The sequence below is a fragment of the Dermacentor variabilis genome, chromosome 1 (genome assembly GCF_050947875.1).
Source record: "Dermacentor variabilis isolate Ectoservices chromosome 1, ASM5094787v1, whole genome shotgun sequence".
NCBI lineage: Eukaryota > Metazoa > Arthropoda > Arachnida > Ixodida > Ixodidae > Dermacentor > Dermacentor variabilis.
Genome location: NC_134568.1, coordinates 136,233,739 through 136,254,543, shown reverse-complemented (window position 1 = coordinate 136,254,543; position 20,805 = coordinate 136,233,739). Strand labels below are relative to the sequence as shown.

The window sequence follows — 20,805 nt, the reverse complement described above, 5'->3', positions numbered from 1 at the left end:
GAACTTTTCACCTAGTGGCAGCAGCTACCTACTCGTCATTCCCGCATCTCTTCGCGACGAAGTCCTACATGCCTGTCACAACGAGCCGACCGCTGGTCACTTAGGCTACACTCGGACATTGACAAGAATTAGGCTAAAGTACTTTTGGCCGAGACTTGCGTCGATCGTGAAACGTTACACACAGACATGCCTGGATTGCCAGCGCCGCAAAGCCCTGCCCGGCAAGCCAGCTGGACTGCTGCATCCTGTTCAGATACCGCAAGCGCCGTTCGAACAAATTGGCATGGACCTTTTAGGTCCGTTTCCACTGTCGACTGCCGGAAATAGATGGATAATCGTCGTCACGGATTACCTTACTCGATACGCCGAAACAGGTGCTATCCAACGTGGAACAGCAGCCGAAGCAGCGCGATTTTTCGTCGAAGCCGTCGTCCTAAGGCATGTCGCTCCCGCTGTGGTCATAACAGACAGAGGATCTACGTTCACGGCTGCGCTTCTAGATACCGTGTTGCGACTAAGTGGTACCACTCACTGAAAGACCACGGCTTATCATCCCCAAACCAATGGGCTCATAGAACGTATGAATAAGACTCTGGCAGACAGGATGAGTATGTACATCGACGTCGACCACAAGTACTGGGACGATATTTTACCATATGTTACATTTGCGTATAACACGGCTCGCCAAGAGACAACACGCGTGACGCCTTTCAACCTCGTTTACAGACGCGAAGTGACAACGATGTGGGGCGCAATGCTGCCACACGAGTGCGGTGACGACGAGACTGGTGCCGAGGAGTTTACGCAACGCGCAGAGGAAGCCAGGCAGCTTGCGCGTTTGCGAATCAAAGAACAACAGGAATACGATGCCCGACACTACAATCTTCGGCATAGACCCGTCACATACAACGTCGGTGACCAAGTGTGGGTCTGGACTCCGATTCGTCGGCGGGGGCTGTCTGAAAAGCTCCTGCGAAGATACTTCGGCCCGTACACAGTTCTGCTCCGCATCAGCGATGTGAATTATGAAGTTGTCCCCGACAGCCATAACTGCTCCAAACACCGGCGGCATCTGCCCGAGGTTGTGCTCGTGCTTCGTATGAAGCCATACATTTCCTAATAAAGGAAATGCATTTCCTGCTCTGATAAAGTGCTTTCATACGTCCTCTACGCCGGCTTTCCCGTCTCCTACTAGGCTGCGACAATATGTGCAACCGAGAGCGTTGCCATCGCGACGGTATAAGCGTCATTATAAGTTAAATGAGACAGAGAAAGTGTAGGTAAAGTAACATATGACAAAGCAAAGTAAAACAACGTAAAGTAAGCTAATATGCGATAAAGTGAGGTAACATAAATCAGATAAATTTACGTCTGCCGATATCGAAGTACGGTAATCTTTATTCTGAGATCGGCGCTCACGCCGACTGCACCAAGACGCGAGGGACTTTCACACGCATATGAAGCCGCACGGCTCGGCTAGCGGTACGCACCCCGTGCACTGAAGGCCGATGGGCTTCAACATGGCAGAGTCACCTGACGAATGGGACGTGTTGACAGAAGACAGGACAGGCGCGAAAACATGGACGGCTATCGCCCGCGACACTTATCTGATAGGGTACAGCTATTAATCCCGAAAATTTTCGGTTTACCATGACATTCTCCTCATTACAGTTAACCTCCCTTGCAGAGCGCCCAGAATTGAGTAGAACTAGAATGAAGCTGCTTGACCCAGCTATCGAGCTAGCGGAGCTTCGCGCTTGAATGCTATTATTAATCCTCAACTTTGCTTCTTCTAAACTGAAGCTTGGTGTTTAAAAGCACAAGGGACTAACGCTGAGGCTATTGTTTTCATAGAGCGCGAATACTTGAAGCAGAATTGTGAGCTAAGCAGAATTGTGAGCTACCGATTCAATTTCTTAAGTCTATGTCTGCGTACTGGCACTTAATTCTCCGTCGTGTTTAGCGATAAAGGTGGCACAGGCGGTCGCTCCTGTTTTGTAAAAGCTGACGCAAAAGAATGAGCTCATGTGCACCAGAATTTCGAGCTCGCGTGCAATGAACTGCAGTGTGGGGCCAGCTCACAAAGAGTGATGCCCTCCTGTGATCCCAAGTGCAGGTGGCACCGTATGGCGCTGAGCGTGAAAGGGGATGCGGTCACGCTGGTCAAAGACTGCGTGGTGCGCGAGACTGAGGAGATGGCCCGCTCCGACGACGTGCTCGTCGACACCTCCGGTGTCACTCTGGTCGGACAGGCGTTGGACATCAATGTCGACCCCTTCCAGGTACGGTCATGTTCTTGTCACCGGATGGGTGTACCGACGCCTTTTTTTGGACGCTGCAGCTATCTCGATATCACACATAGTATTAGTGACACAAACATTCAACGGTTAGCGATTAAATGAACGTCTGCCACGTCGTCGGGGGCCCTCAGGTGTCAAATGCAGCCGTCGTCGGGAACATATGCTCCACTCGACGTGTAACCATGGAGAGCTGATTCGCGTCGTCTGGCTTCGCATACCCCTTACCTCCGTCAACACAGCGCTGAAAGCACTGGAGAGAGAACGAGAGTCTTAATTAGCTAGCAGTTATACCGGGCCATAGAAATGGAATAGGAGGCCCAATGGACGGTTTGGTGTCCGCTCTGGTCACATGTCGAATGGGGCACATGTTCTTCCACAGAGACTGCGATAGGCGTTTCTCAGCGTGCAACATGTTATTTATGCACGAATGCTACTGCAGTTGGGCGCGAGTGGAAGGTGGCTGCCAAATATGTGCGAGCGCGAGTGAAAACACTTCATTTATCAAATAGAAAATAAAGCCGAATCCCTCAGTAAAGGACCTCGATGGCTCTGTCCCTTAGTGCTGCCTTGATAAATTCGGTCATGTAATTTTGGTCCAGACAGGTGATGGCCTGAGTCAGCCCCTCAGCTGTGGATCTGGAGGGGGTGAATGAAATGGAAAGTGGGGGCTGTGGGAGTAGTGAGGCAAAGCCTCGTAACCTCATTTCTCTATATTGTAGACATGTTACCGTTCTCCTGGTTTTATTATTCCACGCCGCAGACTTTTTCCAGATTATGGCATGTTATGGCTCGTTGGACGTTACGCAGTAGTACACGCTCATCAAGTACTTATCTGCGTTGCGGGAATGAATTTATGGGAATCACAAAATGGGTTTTGCTTGCGCTTCCATGGCGAATAAAAGTGAAATGAGTGCGGTCATAGGCATGTGCACGCGAGAAACGCCAGGTCACGTTTATCTTTTAAACTCGACACCATTACTGCATAATCTTCTATGAGAGCCACAGATAATATATGCAGATAGATGACTGGTTTCGAAAAGTGAGCCTCTTTATACAGCACTCAGAGCGCATCGTGTGAACAATACCCTCTAGGCGCCGAAATGACGGGGTGATCTGGTCTTCGACAGGCTACCGTGCGAGAAATGCGTGCATCAACAGTGTTTCACTCCCCCAGTTTAAAAGGTTGTCTAGAGTCAATGAGACACCAGCAGATGTTGCCATACAATGCCGGATGCGCACATCGTGTGCACTACTAAGACAAGACTGACAGGCCTGTACAGACTGACGAGACATACAGTTCCCAGGGAGATCAGTCATCTGCTAAGGAACAGTGATGGCTTGATTTTTCGTGAAAGTGAATATACTGAGGGGAGGGTAACAGCGCTAGCCAGACGTTAGCAGTTTTGCCATCTGATCGCAAAAAAAAAGAGAAGCCACATCAGATTATACACTACTTTGAGAACAGACCAAAGAGACATACAACACCCCCTTTTCCCCATTTCCCCTCAGGAAGTAAAGAATACAAACGCACACACACAACAAAAGAAACTAAAGCTGGTCGCAGTGGGAGCGATTGCTGATTAATGGAGTTCCGCGTCCCAAAGCGAATATGAGTTATGAGGTGCGGCAGTGAAGGGACCGGATTAACTTACCTGGGGCTCGTAATATGCGCCGAAGTTTTGACACACTCCGGGAATTCCTCTATTTTGCGCTTTCATCAGAATACAGCCGACGCGACCGCCGTATCGAACCAGTCACCTTGTATTCAGAGGCAAGACGTGCCTCTGAGCCAGGCTGGGTGGATGTCGTGATGCTGTTTATGCAGGCGCGAATTGACACATATACAGAGAGACGGACAGACAAGACGACCGCTTGCTTTGTTTGCCCTTCTGTGTCCTATACACTAGCCCGACAATAAATACTTATACGCAGCACTATTGCATTGAAACAGGGACGCACGCTGGGAGGTACCTTTAACATACGACATAAAAAAAAAACTTTTGCATCGATCGGAGCGTGATCGCGGCGTGTGGCGCTCGCGCGTGCCTACAGGGAGACCTGCAACAACTGCTGGTGGTGCCTGCGCCGGACTCGGCCTACGAGTTGTGCAACAGCTACGTTCCAGGATGCGCCATCCCGCTGCCGCCGCTAGACGCCGACTACGGAGACCCGCTTTTCAATAGGACCGATCCTGCTGAGAAGGCGCCGCAGCCGGGTCGAGCCTACTACAACGAAACAGTCAGCTGCTTTATCTTGCTCACTAACCCACTTACCTCGCTCACTTGTCTCGCTCACTTATCTCACCCACTCACTTAATCTCACTTTCTAGCCTTGAAGTATAATTTTGGTTTTCAAGTCTAAAACGACTCCGTCATCATCACAAGCTAACTTTCATTTTCAATTTGTAAGGTTCCTAATTTGTGAAAAGTGCAACGAGGACTTGCCTGATAAGTTTTGAGCTCTTATCGTCTGTATCTTTACACAGGACAGATAAAAAAGAGCACTAGCGGCAGATAGAGCGATTCCGCTACTTCTGGCGAATTACTGGAAGAAGCGACAGACTTTGCCTGTACGACAAACCACAATCTGTAATTAGTTTGTTAGTAAGGCACCACGAATTGTTTTGTAGTTATTTTCGGACACGTGTTGCAACAGCGGCAATGAAGCCAGGTATTTAGGCAATTATGTTCATTTTGAAGGATTTCTGAGACTGACGCCAGCTTAGAGACATCTGTGCCCAAAATGTGTTGGGAAATGGATTGGCGTTTCACTTAGTTTTATCCCGCAGTAAGCAAGCGAGGCTTTGCAGATGAATAACAGTGTTTTGCATCACAGACACTTTATCCGCCTGAAAGCCGAACAAGAAGAGTAGGAGAGTTATGTATAGCCTAACAACTTCCAACGTTCGATTGTCATTGACTCTTTCCTGCCTTCATGCTTAGATATACCACGAGCAGTTTCAATGCCACGGCTGCGGCATGACAGCCTCGTGCAGTGTCTTGTGGTCCCAGTAGCCCTCGTCGCCGCTGGTCTCTTGCTTTCGCAGTCTTCATATCGGCGTTTCAGCTGGACATCGGGCGTTCTTTTTATGTATAGTGCATCGACCTCCATTCATGATCTACGACGGTTAGGTTTACGTGCTGCGTACTAGGATGATTTAAAAATAGCAAGCGGCGTAAAGGCATCGTATTTTACAACTTTACAACCGAAAAAGAACACCGGGAAGAATATAGATCCGGAATACCAGCAGGGCCGGTGAGAAGAAGATGAGGTGCTTCGTCTTGCGCTTTTTCTTGCTCGGTGATTCTCAGTGTACACAAACGAACTTGTCATTTAGCGCAGCATGTATAGAGCGGTTGTCAGTTTAGAGAAAGTGAGTGAAAGGCGAAATAGCTTGACAGCGTCACGTACAGAACGCGCGCAAGCACCTGATGCTTGTTCGCGTGTTGCGTGCGGTGCACGTATATGCAGGCTTGCAGTGACCTGCGTTTATTGTTCCAACAATTTTAAGGAATTTAGTGCTTACTGCTACTCTGTCGTCACTCACAGTTTGCACCAAGGCTGCATTTTTTGGTCCGCATCGTTAAACAAAACAATTGGAACCGTTGTTTGCCTGGTTCGCGCTCCACAGGCAGCGAAACTCCACGTCACGCAGAGGCTCTCTTTTGCGATGGCGAGGTGCGCTTACGGCAGTTTCCTAATATTTCTTTTCTGCACGTGCCGGAGAGACAAAAATGTTGGCTGTTTCACTGAACGATTTACATTTAAAAAAATCAAGCTTACTGTGAAGTTTGAGTAAGAAGAGGGCAGCGCGGCCTGCGCTAAGTATTGCTTTTAAATTTGGTAGAATGGAAACGTATGCCACAGTGTATCTTATCACGACTTCTTACGAACGATACAGATTTCATAATAAGACACCCATGTTAGTTGGAAAAGTATGGGAGAGGCCTTTGCCCTGCAGTGGGCGTAGCCAGGCTGATGATGATGATGATGATGATGATGATGATGATTGATGATGTTGTTGTCGTTGTATTGGCACGTAGATGTTCATACTGCAACACTTCATTATCTGACAGCCCACTGCCACGTTTCAGGAGATTTTGCAAAGGGAATCCAACGACGACCATGGCTAACGAAAGGGTGGAAGTCGGGGCCGATGCGATCAGAGGTCTGCTAGCAAGATGGCCGCACGTAATTCGTCCAAACATTCGCGCATGCGCGTGAGCGCCGGTGATATTGGTCTACAGCTATTAATCGTCCGTTGGCGGCGAGCAATTTTCTCCACCTTGCGTCGCTGTCTTCGATCCCGTTTATAGCGTCGAACGTCAGTTAGCGCTTGTGATTTGCTTGAAACGATCAGCTCAGCGTTCTTCAGCCGAGTACCAGGATTTTGACACTGAACATAATGCTGATACTCGTCGCCGCAGTTCATTGCTCCTATTCGCCGATATCTGAAACTTTCAGATTCCTGAGCAACAAGAATAAAGCCTTAGCAGGAAAAAGAAACAAATCATGCCGTGAAAATCCCACTCCAGCGTGTGTTTTAGCCAAATTTGCGCGATCTGTGATGAATTTTAAAGACCGATTGTTTAACCTGCAACAATAGACAAGACTGAAACAAAGGATAAAACTTCATTGAACGACTTGCTTGATACTTATTTTATCTGACTGGTTCGGTTTGTAGGAGTATATTTTTTGTGATTGAACCACTTTGCAGACTCCGTATTATCCGGAGGGAGGGGTAACACCGATCCCACCCTACTACCCAACGATCAGCTATCCCACTGAGGTACGTTGCGCTTTTAACTTATGTCAACGTACGTGTATTTCTCCTGGACAATTTAAACAGTCATCATTGCTCTTTTGGCCGATATATGAAATATTCAGAACGATTATCCTTCAGAACGTACGTCGTATAATACACAAAACGTATGGCTCATACGACCAAACTTCTTTGGTAAGACAGTAGTGGTGGAGCTCAAGTTACTTCGCGAAACATCGATTACAAACAACAGGGAAACCTTTGGGTTACTTGCCTTATCAACACCTACAGCGCAAGATTGAAAGAAAGCTTGCACAGGCCAATGTAAAAGGAGCCAATGACAATGTACATTTTAAGAAATTCGCCATACGATGTATGGCGTTTCGCTCAGCTAGAACCGAGTCTAAGAAAGAAATGGCACATCGTAAAGGAGTAAGCGGCCACCGGCAAGTTGCTCGCCGTTATAATGTGGCTACTAGGAATGTTTTCTGTTGCCCTTAGATTACATCTAATCGGATAAGTTCAATTAGTTCGAATCTTAATTATAAAATACTGACTATCAATCTTTGGATATAATTTGAATATATTTAAATATGTAGAACGTGTTCGGAAACGACCGATGGGGTCGCTTAGTGACGTCACTTTTTACGCACTTCCTTTTCCCGGACTGTGAAGAAAGTCCGAGAAGTATGAGAACGGGACGTCGACACTCGTTTGTGGACCTGGAATGTTGCGTTCTCACAATTTTTTTCCCAAAAGGAAATAATAATAAAAAAAGCGCCTGCAGGCCTCAACGAAGCAGCTAGCTGGCTCTGCCATCCAGAATAAACCATAAAGCCATGTCACCAACTTTATTTTAGCGGAGCGACGACCGCAACGTATAAGCGATAGGCCACCGATGGAAGCCCATTGAAACATTACTGTTCGCTTATTTTTCTCCCATCATGCGGATGTCGTTCACAGAAAATGCATTTGAGCGTTGCAGTCCAGGTCGTACAAACGAAAAGTGAGGCTCCGACTTCCCCCTCCTTTATTTTGTTGCATATTTCGCGTGTTTTCTTCAACGTCCGGAACAAAGTACCACGTAAAATACTGCCTAAAGGAAGAAACTCCAAAGGATGATTCCCATAAACGTCGCATATAACAGTTGCAAAACAGAATTTGTGCTCGCACGTTTACGTATGACCATTCCTGTCAATCTACAAGTTTCTTTACGTACGTCCCCTTGGTCTTACACTACTGTAACGGATTGAAAACTGATATTTTCCTTCTTCTTAGATTTCTTGCATTTCTTCCTTCTGTCCTTTTTCTCTCTCTACATATTTGCTGAGTCTCAGCACATGACGACGCTGCTCATTTATGCACGCAGCGGCAACCGAAGAGGACCAGAAGCGTATTACTAACGTGGCTTAACGTCGCCCCCTCCCCCCCCCCCCCAAAAAAAAAACAACAACACCAGAATAGTCTGCAATACCAGATATCTTGTCTTTATCGTCAGTGACTTCGGCAGAGTGATCATGCTGAAAGAATTGACGGTAATAATTGTGTGTCCTGAAATACCCCCATGCCTTTATGCCACCATACTCAGGGACCACCGGGCCCTCAGGGTTTTCCTGGTCCTGCTGGATTTCCTGGACTTAAAGGCGACAAGGTAAAGGAAGCGTAGGCAAGTGCCCGGTCTGTGGCCCTCCGCCCCAATGATGGCCGTCTTCGTCAACTGTCATTGGGAAAAAGTTCTTTTTTTTTAAACTTCATTTCTGTAGAGGAGGCGGAAGGGGTTATCAAGGCTGAGCAAATTTCTTTTTGTAGAGCTTCGTTGCAGAATGATGTATTACGTTATGTGACGCAAAACACCGAGTTTATTTTACTAGACGACGAGCCCGAAACAACTACTGGGTGAACACGATTTAGATTACTAGTACTGTACACCCTATCACCGTTGTAAATAGTGCGCGTTCACACTAACTGCATGCTTGCTTGTTGAACGATGCTCCTGGTTTGCGAGAGTTGGGAATTATGCATGCCAACATGGCATCGATACGCAAGTCTGTGTGTGTGTGCCGCATTTTACGCGATTTTGCAGGGAGACCCGGGAAGGGACGGACTTGCCGGCACGGCGGGGCAGCCTGGAGCCCCTGGACACATCTTCATGATACCAGTACGTAGATGAGAGCGCATGCCGACAAAGTAGTGATTCTACCGTTAATGTCGCTGGTTTTGCCAGCATTACAAAAAAAGTCACGTCGCCAGGGATGGCTAAATTGCTCGAGAGCCACAGGTTTAATCTGTGATCTGTAATCTGAAAGCCACAGGTGAATCTTGCTGCGGAGCAATGGACTTTGACAGAGCCTACTTGGCTCTACTGAATTGTTAACGGGTAAGCAAAAACTTCATTGTAATTTAAAATAACCAATCACTCAAACTCACAAGTTTCGAGAACTTTCACTTCCCCAAAATAAGATAAATACGAGAATATGCCTTGAAGTGCGCGACAACAGACTTACGGGGGGGGGGGGGGGTATTCGCTGATGTTTCTGCGCGAAATTCGCCAAATGGAAGTTAGGACCTCACTTCTTTCCTGTAGTAATTAACCAAAATTTCTCGCTGAATGAATGTAACTGGACTTCTGAAAAAAAAAAACGTGCTGAAAATATGAAGTGATCCAGTTTTTCTCTTATATTGTCCTTCCAAACATATTTGTCGATATGGTATCTTCGACCATGGTAATTGAATACGATGCGGAGTTCTCACTGTATTCGTATGCCATTGGGTAGTAAAAAAATACAAAGCGATGAGGAAAAAATAAACTAGTTGGAGCCGCTGTGAGTTCTCATCGGCGTCTCCTTTCAGTACCAAACAGCGGCAGACACCAAAGGTCCCGACAACACCGAATCGCTGCGACAGATGCTCAGCCAGCACATGGTCAGTTCGGTGGCTTCGTATGATTGAGCCGGTGTTTTGCTGCTGCTTCCAGCACGATTCCCATTGCCAATGTATTGTTCATTCTTTTCAGCTCGCGATGCGGGGCGCCCCTGGACCAATGGGCTTGACTGGTCTGCATGGGCCAGTGGTGCGTATACCTCAGTGACAGCACTTTTTACTTCTTGTCTTTCTTTCCCCATTCTCTCTTCTTACACACACACACACACACACACACACACACACACACACACACACACACACACACACACATATATATATATATATATATATATATATATATATATATATATATATATATATATATATATATATATGAGTGGCTCTGGCTAATGCACTCAGCGCTACATCTAGTATACATAAATACCCAGTTTAGTGGATGGATTAATGGCCATCGCTGTAGCGCAATTGGTAGTGCATCGCACGATTAATGCGAAGGTTGTGGGTTTGGTCCCCACCGGCGATAAGTTACCTTTTCGTCCACATTAATTTACCCTTTTATTCATTATTTTATACATTTCAATTTCAACTGCGGCTAATTATACCTCGATGCTTTCCTTGCCTTCATTGCCTGCTGGCTTTATAGGGCCGCGATTAACAAAGAACGAGCCCCTATGTTTATCTTGTTCTCGTTCACACACACACACACACACACACACACACACACACACACACACACACACACACATATATATATATATATATATATATATATACATATATATATATATATATATCTTCCATTAACGAGGTGCTGAACACCCAAACAGCTTGCTATGTACTTGTGAAAAGTAAAAAAAAAAGAAAATGTGCCAGGTGAACAACTTTTCGACCTAAATGACATAAACTTGCGAACATCAAGAGAGAGATAATTTAATTGAAAGAAGGCTGAGAGGCCGGCCTGAGCTAAGGCGCTCTAGCCTGCTACTCTGCACAGGGGGAGGGGGAACGGGGACATAAAGATGTGATTAGGGATGATGAGGACATAGCAAGAGGGATGCGCAAAGGTGAAAGCAAGTTCAACACTCTGATGACAAACATTCACAAATGTCATCCATGAAGCCACAATCAGGCTTCGCATCAACTCTGTAGTGACCAATTCGAGTGCACTTAAATATAGAGGCGCTAGGACGAAGTTGGTGTGTGGGCCTCCCCTGCGTGAAAGCACAAGCGCCAAAGAAAATCTTTATAGCATATAAAGAGCTGCGATAAGCGGCTCTAGCACGGCGAGCACTTGTAGGGCACTTTTAGCGGCCGGAGTCTCGAGACCACCGAGAATCACGCGCATTGATTCTACTAGGTGCTTCAGCATTTTTTGTACACTCTCCTCAATCCCACGGAGCAATCAAGCCTAAGGGCTGAATGGGAGGCTGATTAGTCAACTTCCAACGTGCGGCCCGTTTATACGAGCGTTCAATGGCGCGTCTTCGCGATTCGTAACCATTCAAAGAATGAACGCGAGCGATCGCTCTGCTCATGTCTTTATTCCGTCTCTTCTTTGGTACTTTTAATAGTGTGCAGGCAAGATGCAGCTACTTTTGAATACGGAAAGACGTAAGTGCAAATACGAACACAAATAGAACGAAAAGGACAGCAACGCTTCGTTCTACTCGTGTTTGCACGCCTGCCTTTCAGTAACACGACCCCCCCCCCCCCCTCCCTACCTTCTTGCTCAGCTTTCAGTCGTACTGAAGAACGGAAACTAAGGCACATGGTTAGCTTTTGCCGGACTTTCCCATGCCTCTCCTGCTTCCTCATACGCAACGTTCCGTTTGATGTAGTCGTCGCGGATAGATCTTGGGGTGATGGATGATGCGAGCGGCCTATACAAAATTACCTAAGGTACATTATATTGTGCATATTTCTACTCAATGTGAGCCTTTCTCACTATTTAATTTAGGTTGTATTGCATGAAAGAAAGTCACGAGTTTTACGTGTTTGAAGCCGCGCATTTATTTATACGTATTTATTTATTGCCTAATAACGCCGTCACTACGTGCACTCGGACTTTGGATTGCGTCACACGGTCCTTTCCGTTCTGTTTAGTGGGGACATGCACATTATATTAGCACTGTTATGGCTGCCACCTGTTGTTACTGGGACGGGGTCTTCAGCTACCTTGAACAGCGTCTGCTTGCAGCTCGAACCAGAGTGACCATTGGAGAAGATCCCGCAGGGAAGACGAGATGATGTAAAACAAATAACATTAGTTTAATACATCGTTACGGGTAAGCGGTGCGCTCCAAGACAAAAAGTACAGAAACGTTCGGCGTGCGTGCTTCTGCACGTAAGGGCAGCGAAGATCTCTGTTCGTGGCGTCTCACTGGCCTTCTTATACCCTACACCATCCGGGCAACCTCATTCTCTCTTGCTCCTTGGTAGAGGTCCTTGTCAGCACCCTGGTCAGAGCACACAGAGAAATACGGAGAGAAACCACTATCTGGCGTATAGAAGGGTTGAACGGAGGACAGAAGAGAGTACGATTCGCATTGGTGCATAATCCTGTCGCACACAACCGACAGACAAGTATTTTCATGTTGACGAACTTGGCGATTAAGTACGTCGTGTCTCAGGCGCTTGGCATCCGTTCCATTCATCGCCGCACACAGTGAACCGTAACAGCCCTCGTAATTGAAGAGACATTTGGTGATGCTGAACTGAGAAATAACTAAGCCATAAAATGAAAAGAGACAGAAACATAGTGGACGAGTAGAACGTGCGCTAAGCAATGAACTCGCATTCCAACATCCCTGCGTCGTTGCTACAGCATCCCAGCGATACACGCATTTGTGTGCACTGCGCCACAGACGTGCGCCAACGCCTACGCATGCACGCAAACAATGAAAACGTCAATTTCTAGCATTATTTAGGATGGTAAGTGCGGCCCAATGAAGTTAGTTAATTCAGACTGTACGACGTACAATTGTAAGAACGAATGTCGAAGTTGGCGAAGAGTTGGCGCTGGAATGCGAATACCAGTGTAGATTGTGGCGGTATAAATGTAGTCACTAAAAAGGTTGTCTCAGGGCCTGCTTTCCGTCAAATTATATGATGGTAATAACGCCATGATGTGTACCAGCAGCATGTGTTCACTTGTTTCAGGGCCCCATGGGACCACAGGGCGACAAAGGAGAGCGTGGGGAGCAAGGGGCTGTGGTGAGTAATTAATTACGCGATGTGAATATTTAATGCTTACGCCTTAAACGCCATGCATGCTACTATAATATCGCAAGTAGTTCGCTGAACCCTATCGCATGCCGGCCCTATTGTTGCACGCAGTGCTACATATCGATTGGGGCTTTTCGAGAGTATAAAAAATGCGCGTTTTGCCCCCGAACAATTGCGCCTACTGCAACAGGGCCGAGCGCCGAGTAGGGCATCGGGTCACTGATCAACTCGTTGAAGTTCACCAAATGTTTGCCGCGTGAAACGCAGCACGTGAACGGGAAAGCTTTCAATACATGGTGGCGTAGTGAGCGATCGCATTTCTGGGAACGAACGTGCTTGTGGGTGTCGCTTTTCGGAAGAATCTGGGGTCAAATTCACGAAGCTTTTCGTTCGTAAGCGCTGTTTTTCATTGGCTGATCGCCTTCGCTAATAATATGTCCTACATCACTATTGGCTGGCACGAAGGCTGCTAGAGTAAGAACGTTTTGCGAATACGGACCCTGGTCACGAAAGCCTAGCTCAAGGGTTCCACTGCGGCGGGGGACTGCGCGCTGTAGAATGAAAAGGCGCGCCATCAAGCTCATGTTCGCCATGCCTCCAACAGCGCAAAAGCAGGAGCCAAAACAAAGAGAGGAGCTATTAAAAAAGACGCGCGACATCCTGGATAGGGAACTGTTGTAATTATTTCTACGTGCTGACAAATAAGTTCTCTTTTATTATGGAGATAAAGGAATTAGTTAATTGAAAGTAGAAGCAATGCCCATGAGCGCAGCAGCCATCGGGACAAATCGGGACAAATTTGCCTATCAGTGTGCTCAAACTAAATAAAAAAATGCAAATGTTCGCGTTCGACATCGCAAACTTGGCAGAATAAGTTGTAAATGTTGTGAGCTTCCCACGGTTCTTCGCGCCTTCTGGTGTGTCTTATTTGGAAGCCACGACGAAAATATGTACGAACAAGTGAATGTAAGGAGAAGGCAGACTGAGACAGCAATATATGCACCACCTCGCTGTGAGCTTGGCGGCAGTTTATTGGTACGTATGTAGACACACGATTGAGCGAGCCGCCGAGATGTTTCAATGCAGTGTGCGTCGCACACTTGGTGCGGCCGCTCGCAGGGACCACGAGGAATGCGGGGCCAGCAAGGAACATCTGGAAAGCCGGGAAGACGGGTAAGCGCTGTCGCAGGGAAGTCCTGTGTTCTGTAGCGCCTGGCGCGATTTTTCTACTGCGTTCAAATGCAGCGTGATAAAAGCGGAACTTAGCGCTAACAGCTGAGCGTCAGATTTAACCAACAACGAAAAGCAGGTTACAATAATTGCGAAAGCCTAACAATAGATGGAAAATTGGCTGCGAGGCTGATGATAATTTAACAATGAGTATTGACTGATATTTTCTGCAGTAAATAAATAAAAGCGCTATGCGTATGTAAAATAACCATGAAAAAGTCGCTCCTTTCTAAAAGCGCTAATGAGAACTTGTCAACTTTCGAGTGATCACTCTCCTTGGGGGCCTGATTTGTGACTGTTATTCGGCCGCAGGGACGAAGTGGCAAGGACGGGGAACGTGGCAAGCCAGGGCCTCCAGGGTCAAAGGTCAGTGCCCAAAAGAAGCATGTCATTCTGCCATGTAGGGAATTTGCAAAAGAACAGATATGTAGAATATGATTGTTATTCAACTTTCCCTCATGTACATTAAGGCGAGTTGGATTGAAATAACACGGCTAATTTTATTCGAAAAGTTAGATCCAGTGTGAACAGCAATAGTTTACTATGTGAGCAGTGAATATATCAGAACGAAAGAGCGAACAGATAATGTAATCTATGTGAACAGCAAAAACTATAGAGCAGACAGAACAGGTGATGAACCATCGTAATATAATCGGGGCTATTCAGTGCTGTCACCTGAGTGCCTAATAGCCTAGGCGTTTGAAATGCCACGCCTGCATTTTCCTGCTTTGTGCCTTCAAAGAAGCCTTGTGATTGCGTTTTCAAGAGGAAAGGATGAAAAAAAAACCGCATGGGATACGTGATGCACAAAAATCACTTCTGCTTTGTTCATGTCATCGTTGGGTGATGCAAATTTGTTTTGTTCGCTTTTTGCGAATTCGGTACGTCCCTTAGGGATGTCCCCTTTGTGGCATTGTGTTTCCAAGAGGGGAGTTCCCCACTGCATCTTTAAAGAAACGTCATGTTTTATTAAGCCTACCATAACGCTGCTCTATAGTTGAGCGCGCACCGGTTTCTATTGGCTTAGTCGTTGTCGCGTGTCAACGGTCATGTGACTGTGAGCCGGCGAAACACTCCCTTTAGTGGTGAAGGGCCAACGAATGCGGCTGAATGTTGAGAAACTGGGCATAAAGGTGTGAAAGGCTTAGCCGTTTCACATCGACGATACAGCTTTCTCTGGAGAGTGAATAGAAATTAGGAAGAATCGCGGGAAAGGGAAGCGTACACAAAAGCAAGGACGAAAAAAAAAGAAATGTTGCTTCGCGCAAGCTCTAACTTGGGGCAAAGTGTTGGCTCTGCGTGGAACTTTGCAACTAAGCTACAGATAAGATATTTCGTAGCCCGACGTAGGTGTGTCCTGAAGTTTAATTTTTTGCTTCTTTTTTTATTTTGTGGCACAGGGCGATGTCGGCCTGCCGGGTCTTCCAGGCCTGCCGGGAGAGAAAGGTGAAAGGGTCAGCATTGCATCAGATCTATTCGACGTGATGTTTAGCATTCTGATAGGGCGTCTTGAGATGACGAAATGTACACATTTCCTGGCCAAACTACGCCTGCCTTACCCTTGCAGGGTTACGTCGGAGCTCCAGGTGACCAGGGGCTGGTTGGACACGAAGGGCCTGCGGTGCGTAGTCTTCGATTTCTTGAGTATTACTCGTTCAAGGCAGACTAGTCTATTGAAGCGGCCCATTAATTCTTTGCTCGAAAGATGGGAGCAATTGAAGAACGTTGAACACTGTTCTACGCATAGTCCACGTATTTGAGGGAAGCGGGGTCCATATTCACAAAGCTGTTGATACCCTAAAACAGTTGTAAGAACAGGCGCCCACCTAACAATGCCAACTTAAATATGATGACAGGCTAATACCAAGGCGTTCTTACGAAGGAAGAGCTTTGTGAATTTAGGCACAGTTTTTCTAACACTGCAATATTGAGTCGAACACCACGTGGAATCCGCAAGAAGATTACAAATACTGATGGTTACTAGTGGTTTGTTGTGGAGTACGTCACTCTACTAACTTATTCAACGTCTCCAGGATTCGCGCCTCAGGAAGATGCGTTCCTTACGACGGACGTAAGTGTCTTAAGATACAGTTTGTACGGCTATGTTCATAATGGACCCCGCAACAGGATTTCTGCACGAGATACTTTGTATTAGCCATACCACTTAATGATCGTTTGTTCAAAATGATGACGTGGCATGACTCCATAATAATGCAATTAACTGTTTTACTTCTCTATCCCCTGGCAACGAAATAAACTCCTTAGATCATTATGAGGGTATAGCGCGCCCATTATTGGTGAAGGAACTCCATATATATGTTTGCAACAGTGCTTAACACTTGCTTTTCTCATCGGCTGCAAAACACAGGGTGACGATGGAGCTACTGGGCTGCCCGGACTTCCAGGAGAGATGGTAAAAATTCAGATTTTATTCATCCTTTTATTTAAGCTTTCTGCTTTCACGCAGCGCGTGAAATTTCAATCATTTACGGCCAGTGCTTGTTGCTCATTGCTCTGTCCAAAACTTGGGCGCAAAGGAGCCATTACTCAAATAGTCAACATTTAGCTTTCGTGCGTACGCTTCTAAGCAAAAAAAAAAAAAGAGGATTAAATGAAAAGCGGAAAGTGAAGATACGAACCAAAAAGCAGGAAGCAAGAGCAGCGTATTCATGAGTTGTTAGTCATAATTACTACAGTTTGCATCAGCAAGAATCGTGGCAGCAGTCACTGAGCATCTCCTTCACACTTTTTCTCAACGTGCCAGAGTCAGATTTTCGAATTTGAGCGGCTAAAAAAAAGAGAGAGAGAGAACGCTTTTAAGGAACTTGACTCCCGTCCTCCCACATCTCCACTTTCTCTCGTCGCTGCCCGCTTGTGTAGTCTGTTGAATGCCTTGCAGCGTAACTGAAGGCTCTTATGGTACAGAGTTTTCGTAGCTTTCACCGTGTCTTTAGCGTTTAGACTGAATGCACGGGTTAAATACTGCCTTCCCGCAATAGAAATTCTGACATGTTGCAGTTCCTGGCAGCACGTCTATAAAAAAGATATTGCCTGCCACACTGTGACTGTGCGACCACCACATCCTGGCCGTTGCTACTGTGTATTTGTGAAACATCGCGTGTTCATATAAATTGCTTATGTCTTGCTTACAGGGTCCACGAGGATTTCCAGGCCCCCGGGGATTCGTAGGGCTTCAAGGACCACCTGTGATTACTGACACATCTTTGTTATTCTCTTAGCGGTATCGAATAACAAACAAAATGTCAAAGCTGAAAGTTCAATCTTTGTTATTTTACAGGGCATACCGGGATCCGAAGGGCCTGTGGGACCGAAGGGTAGCACGGTACGATGAATGGCAATTTGATTTAGTTTTTTTTTTCAATTCTACTCTACCGCTTGCTTGAATTTCATTTGAAGGAATGAAAAAAGAAAGTTGGTGCTTTTACAAAGATGCCAGTTAAAGTAAGAGGACATAACCTGAGGCTTGAACAGGTGCTATGAATAAAAATTACTATGTCGTTTAATTTTTAGAATTCATTTCTGAAATAACAAATATATTGCTTACCGAGGGAATATGTTTGGTGCATGCAAAAAAAAAAAATGTTGCAGGCGGGTACGGCGCTATCTTTTGATCTCCGAAGTATTTTCTCATGACGTAAATGAATGCGGCGATGACTTATAAATGAAATAACTTTCGGCTTCAAAATGTAATGAAATTCAAACTGACAATTTCTTTGATGTTTTCTCGCTGATTAAAGGCATATCTAGAAAGGTCGCGAAATCTTAGTAGTAACACGATGATATTATCGACGCCGCGAAGTTGACACGAGAGAAAATGAGAAAAGGAAGTTGTACCTTCAGTTAGTGTTTACTCCATTGACAGGGTTTCTTTTCTACGCAGAACAAGCAGTGGGGGAATTTAGAACGATTAATGTGCCAATGTATCCTGAGTAACGAAACTTGCTTAAACGATATCGCCGGAAAAAGGGAACAATGGTATCAACTTTGGTTGGCCGCCCGCAGGTACAATGTTAGAAAACTTGGGTTGACCGAAACCCATCGTTTTTTGTGAATATCGGTTAAACACAATTTCAACCGAAACTACCGCCCACCCCATCGGCGTATGGAACAGGAAAAGTCAGTCAAACACGTGAAACGGTGAAGATATAATGAAGAAAATCCAATCCATCAAGCAGTTGCGATAACGTTAACGCGAATTAAAGATTTTGAAGATTCAGTGGCGTCTTCATCTTGAAGACTTCACTAATTATCCTTGTGAGGAAGGTAGCACTATACGGAGTTGGTAGTATATTGCAGTCAGGCTGCCACTACTGCTTCGTTTGCACCGCCAGGCATAAGAGTCCTCAAATGATGCCTTTGTTACCAGCTCTGAGGAAACAGTTGAAAATACAGTCGGTGAAATTCGTGGCGAAGGCATAAATGTTCCTGTTCCAGTGTGCGCTATCGTTTCGAATCAGACGACAAGGGGTGCAGTTGAAAGCATGCATTATTATTTTGAACGCGGGGACTGCGTTGAAATATTGGGGATACTTTCGCCCATGAACACAATTAACATTGCGTAAAAGAAGCTACACCATTAGAAGCCGAACGCATGTAAAGCGTCTTTTTTCCCCCACAGTAATATCAAGGCACTCAAAAGCTTTTCGAAACCGATTCTTGATTATTTTTGTGTCTGTCGCGTAAGTGAAACTTCGGATAAAAGTTATTTTTAGCCGGAGTCTACTGCACTTACGCGGCTTGTGTCTCCAGTACCAACATTTGGTGATTCAACATGAACAAACGGTGCCTTGTATACGAAATACTGACTTTAATGATGTTATTTACGACCGCAATAACTCTGGCGAGTAAATAAGAATTGGCTAACCAAAGATACTCCAATTTCAGGGTCCTCCGGGTGGACCTGGCCAGCCAGGCCAGCAAGGGATGCAGGGCGCTGTGGTAAGCATTCGGCATCTCGCGCCGTTGGTCTTGCCTGCTCGTTCGGCAGTGGCTTTGGCATATGCGCATATGTTCCAGGCATCTGCTGTAGCCTTCGAAGTTGTGGTGAACTGGAGGCACAGCTGCTGTTATCGCGCAGCCTATGGCTGCCCCCTTTTTTACCTATTTTGCAATGTAACGCGTCGGTGGAAGTTTTAAGCCTCCTTTTGGCTAAGTGCGACACGTTATTTGCAATTTTGTGTGCTTGAAATTCAAGATTTAGCCTTTCATGCCGACGCAGAAAGCCATGCAGAGACTGCGTTCTAGACTTTATGTTCCCATTATGTTTATGGAATGGCTTACTGTTCCGTGTGAATTCGACATGATTTTCGTAACAATAACACAGAATGCATGTGAAGGTACTTCACTGCACGTGACATGTTTCTCTAGGGAACACAGAGCTTAGAGGCTTACAATCGGTACGGTTTTGTCAATATAATAGCGAAGTATAATACAAGCTGAACGTTTAGTCGTAAGAAAAGTTTACTTGACCCAAGTTCGCAGTATGTAATAAGTACAGACCTGGGGAAAGAGGGTCACAGCTTCTGTCCAATTTTAATACAACACAATTACCGCAGTATGCACTATGCTTGCTACAATATGTCACCGCGTATGCGCACTTCTTTTCTATATTGATCCAATATACCTTCTCGGAAAGCTTTAAAGATTCACTTTTCGACACAGAAAATCCGGAATTCACCAATTGCCTCAAGTGTATATATGATTATCACGTTCACTCGCAGATTACAGTTATTTTTATTCTCTTTTTCCCCCTACTCACCTGTGGAATCTTTTAATCCACTTCCCCCTCCCATACAGAATAGCATGCCAGTTGTTATATTCACGACGGCAAAAATCTAGTTTCTCATAAAGAGCTTCTCTCTCTCGCTTGTTCAAAGCTGTAGTCCAGTGCGAATGAAAATGACGAAGTCAAGACTGTTTTGCACAGCTTTGTCTTTCCCCTTCTCTACGAAAATCAGAATTTTATTTTAATATTTTTCAGTAGCTTCAGTCACTTATATGCTGCGATTTTTTCTTCTTTTCATATCGACCTGCCAGTGCCCAACTTGTGTTTGAAATTATTTTTCCTTTCGATATACCCTGACAGCTCGCATTCGTGATTCCTGATTTTTGGTCAGTCCTCCAGACTGGGTGTGTTGCACTGTCACATAATTGTCTACTCTACTCATCTGCACTGTTGATGATCGGGGAATTCCTGCTATGAAGTTCTATGCTGGATTCCGAAAGCTTCCAATGTTCTATTGCAGGGATCGCCAGGCCCTCAGGGATCTCCAGGACCACTGGGACCACCGGTATGCGGACTGTTTCAAAACAAAATAAACAGTGAAAAGATGTGATAACTTGATATTTGTTGCTTATATTACCCTGTACCGATTCTGTGGATTA

General features: G+C 45.8%; 1 protein-coding gene and 1 long non-coding RNA gene across 2 annotated transcripts in view; both read left to right on the top strand.

The window, feature by feature from the left end:
- LOC142586005 (collagen alpha-1(V) chain-like) overlaps positions 1-14,436 on the top strand; it is a 28,207-nt gene extending 13,771 nt beyond the window's left edge. Inside the window, exons 4-13 of the mRNA XM_075697251.1 lie at positions 2,117-2,282; positions 4,353-4,538; positions 7,018-7,089; positions 8,651-8,713; positions 9,146-9,220; positions 9,913-9,984; positions 10,076-10,132; positions 13,105-13,158; positions 14,290-14,343; positions 14,416-14,436. Of these exons, the coding sequence (XP_075553366.1) occupies positions 2,117-2,282; positions 4,353-4,538; positions 7,018-7,089; positions 8,651-8,713; positions 9,146-9,220; positions 9,913-9,984; positions 10,076-10,132; positions 13,105-13,158; positions 14,290-14,343; positions 14,416-14,436 (820 nt within the window). The remainder of the gene's footprint in view (positions 1-2,116; positions 2,283-4,352; positions 4,539-7,017; positions 7,090-8,650; positions 8,714-9,145; positions 9,221-9,912; positions 9,985-10,075; positions 10,133-13,104; positions 13,159-14,289; positions 14,344-14,415) is intronic.
- A 275-nt stretch (positions 14,437-14,711) lies between these two features.
- Positions 14,712-16,810, top strand: LOC142572116 (uncharacterized). Its single transcript, XR_012826004.1, has 4 exons — positions 14,712-14,766; positions 15,801-15,854; positions 15,968-16,021; positions 16,769-16,810. It is a non-coding gene; the product is annotated as an uncharacterized LOC142572116 (long non-coding RNA).
- Positions 16,811-20,805: the final 3,995 nt, after the last annotated feature.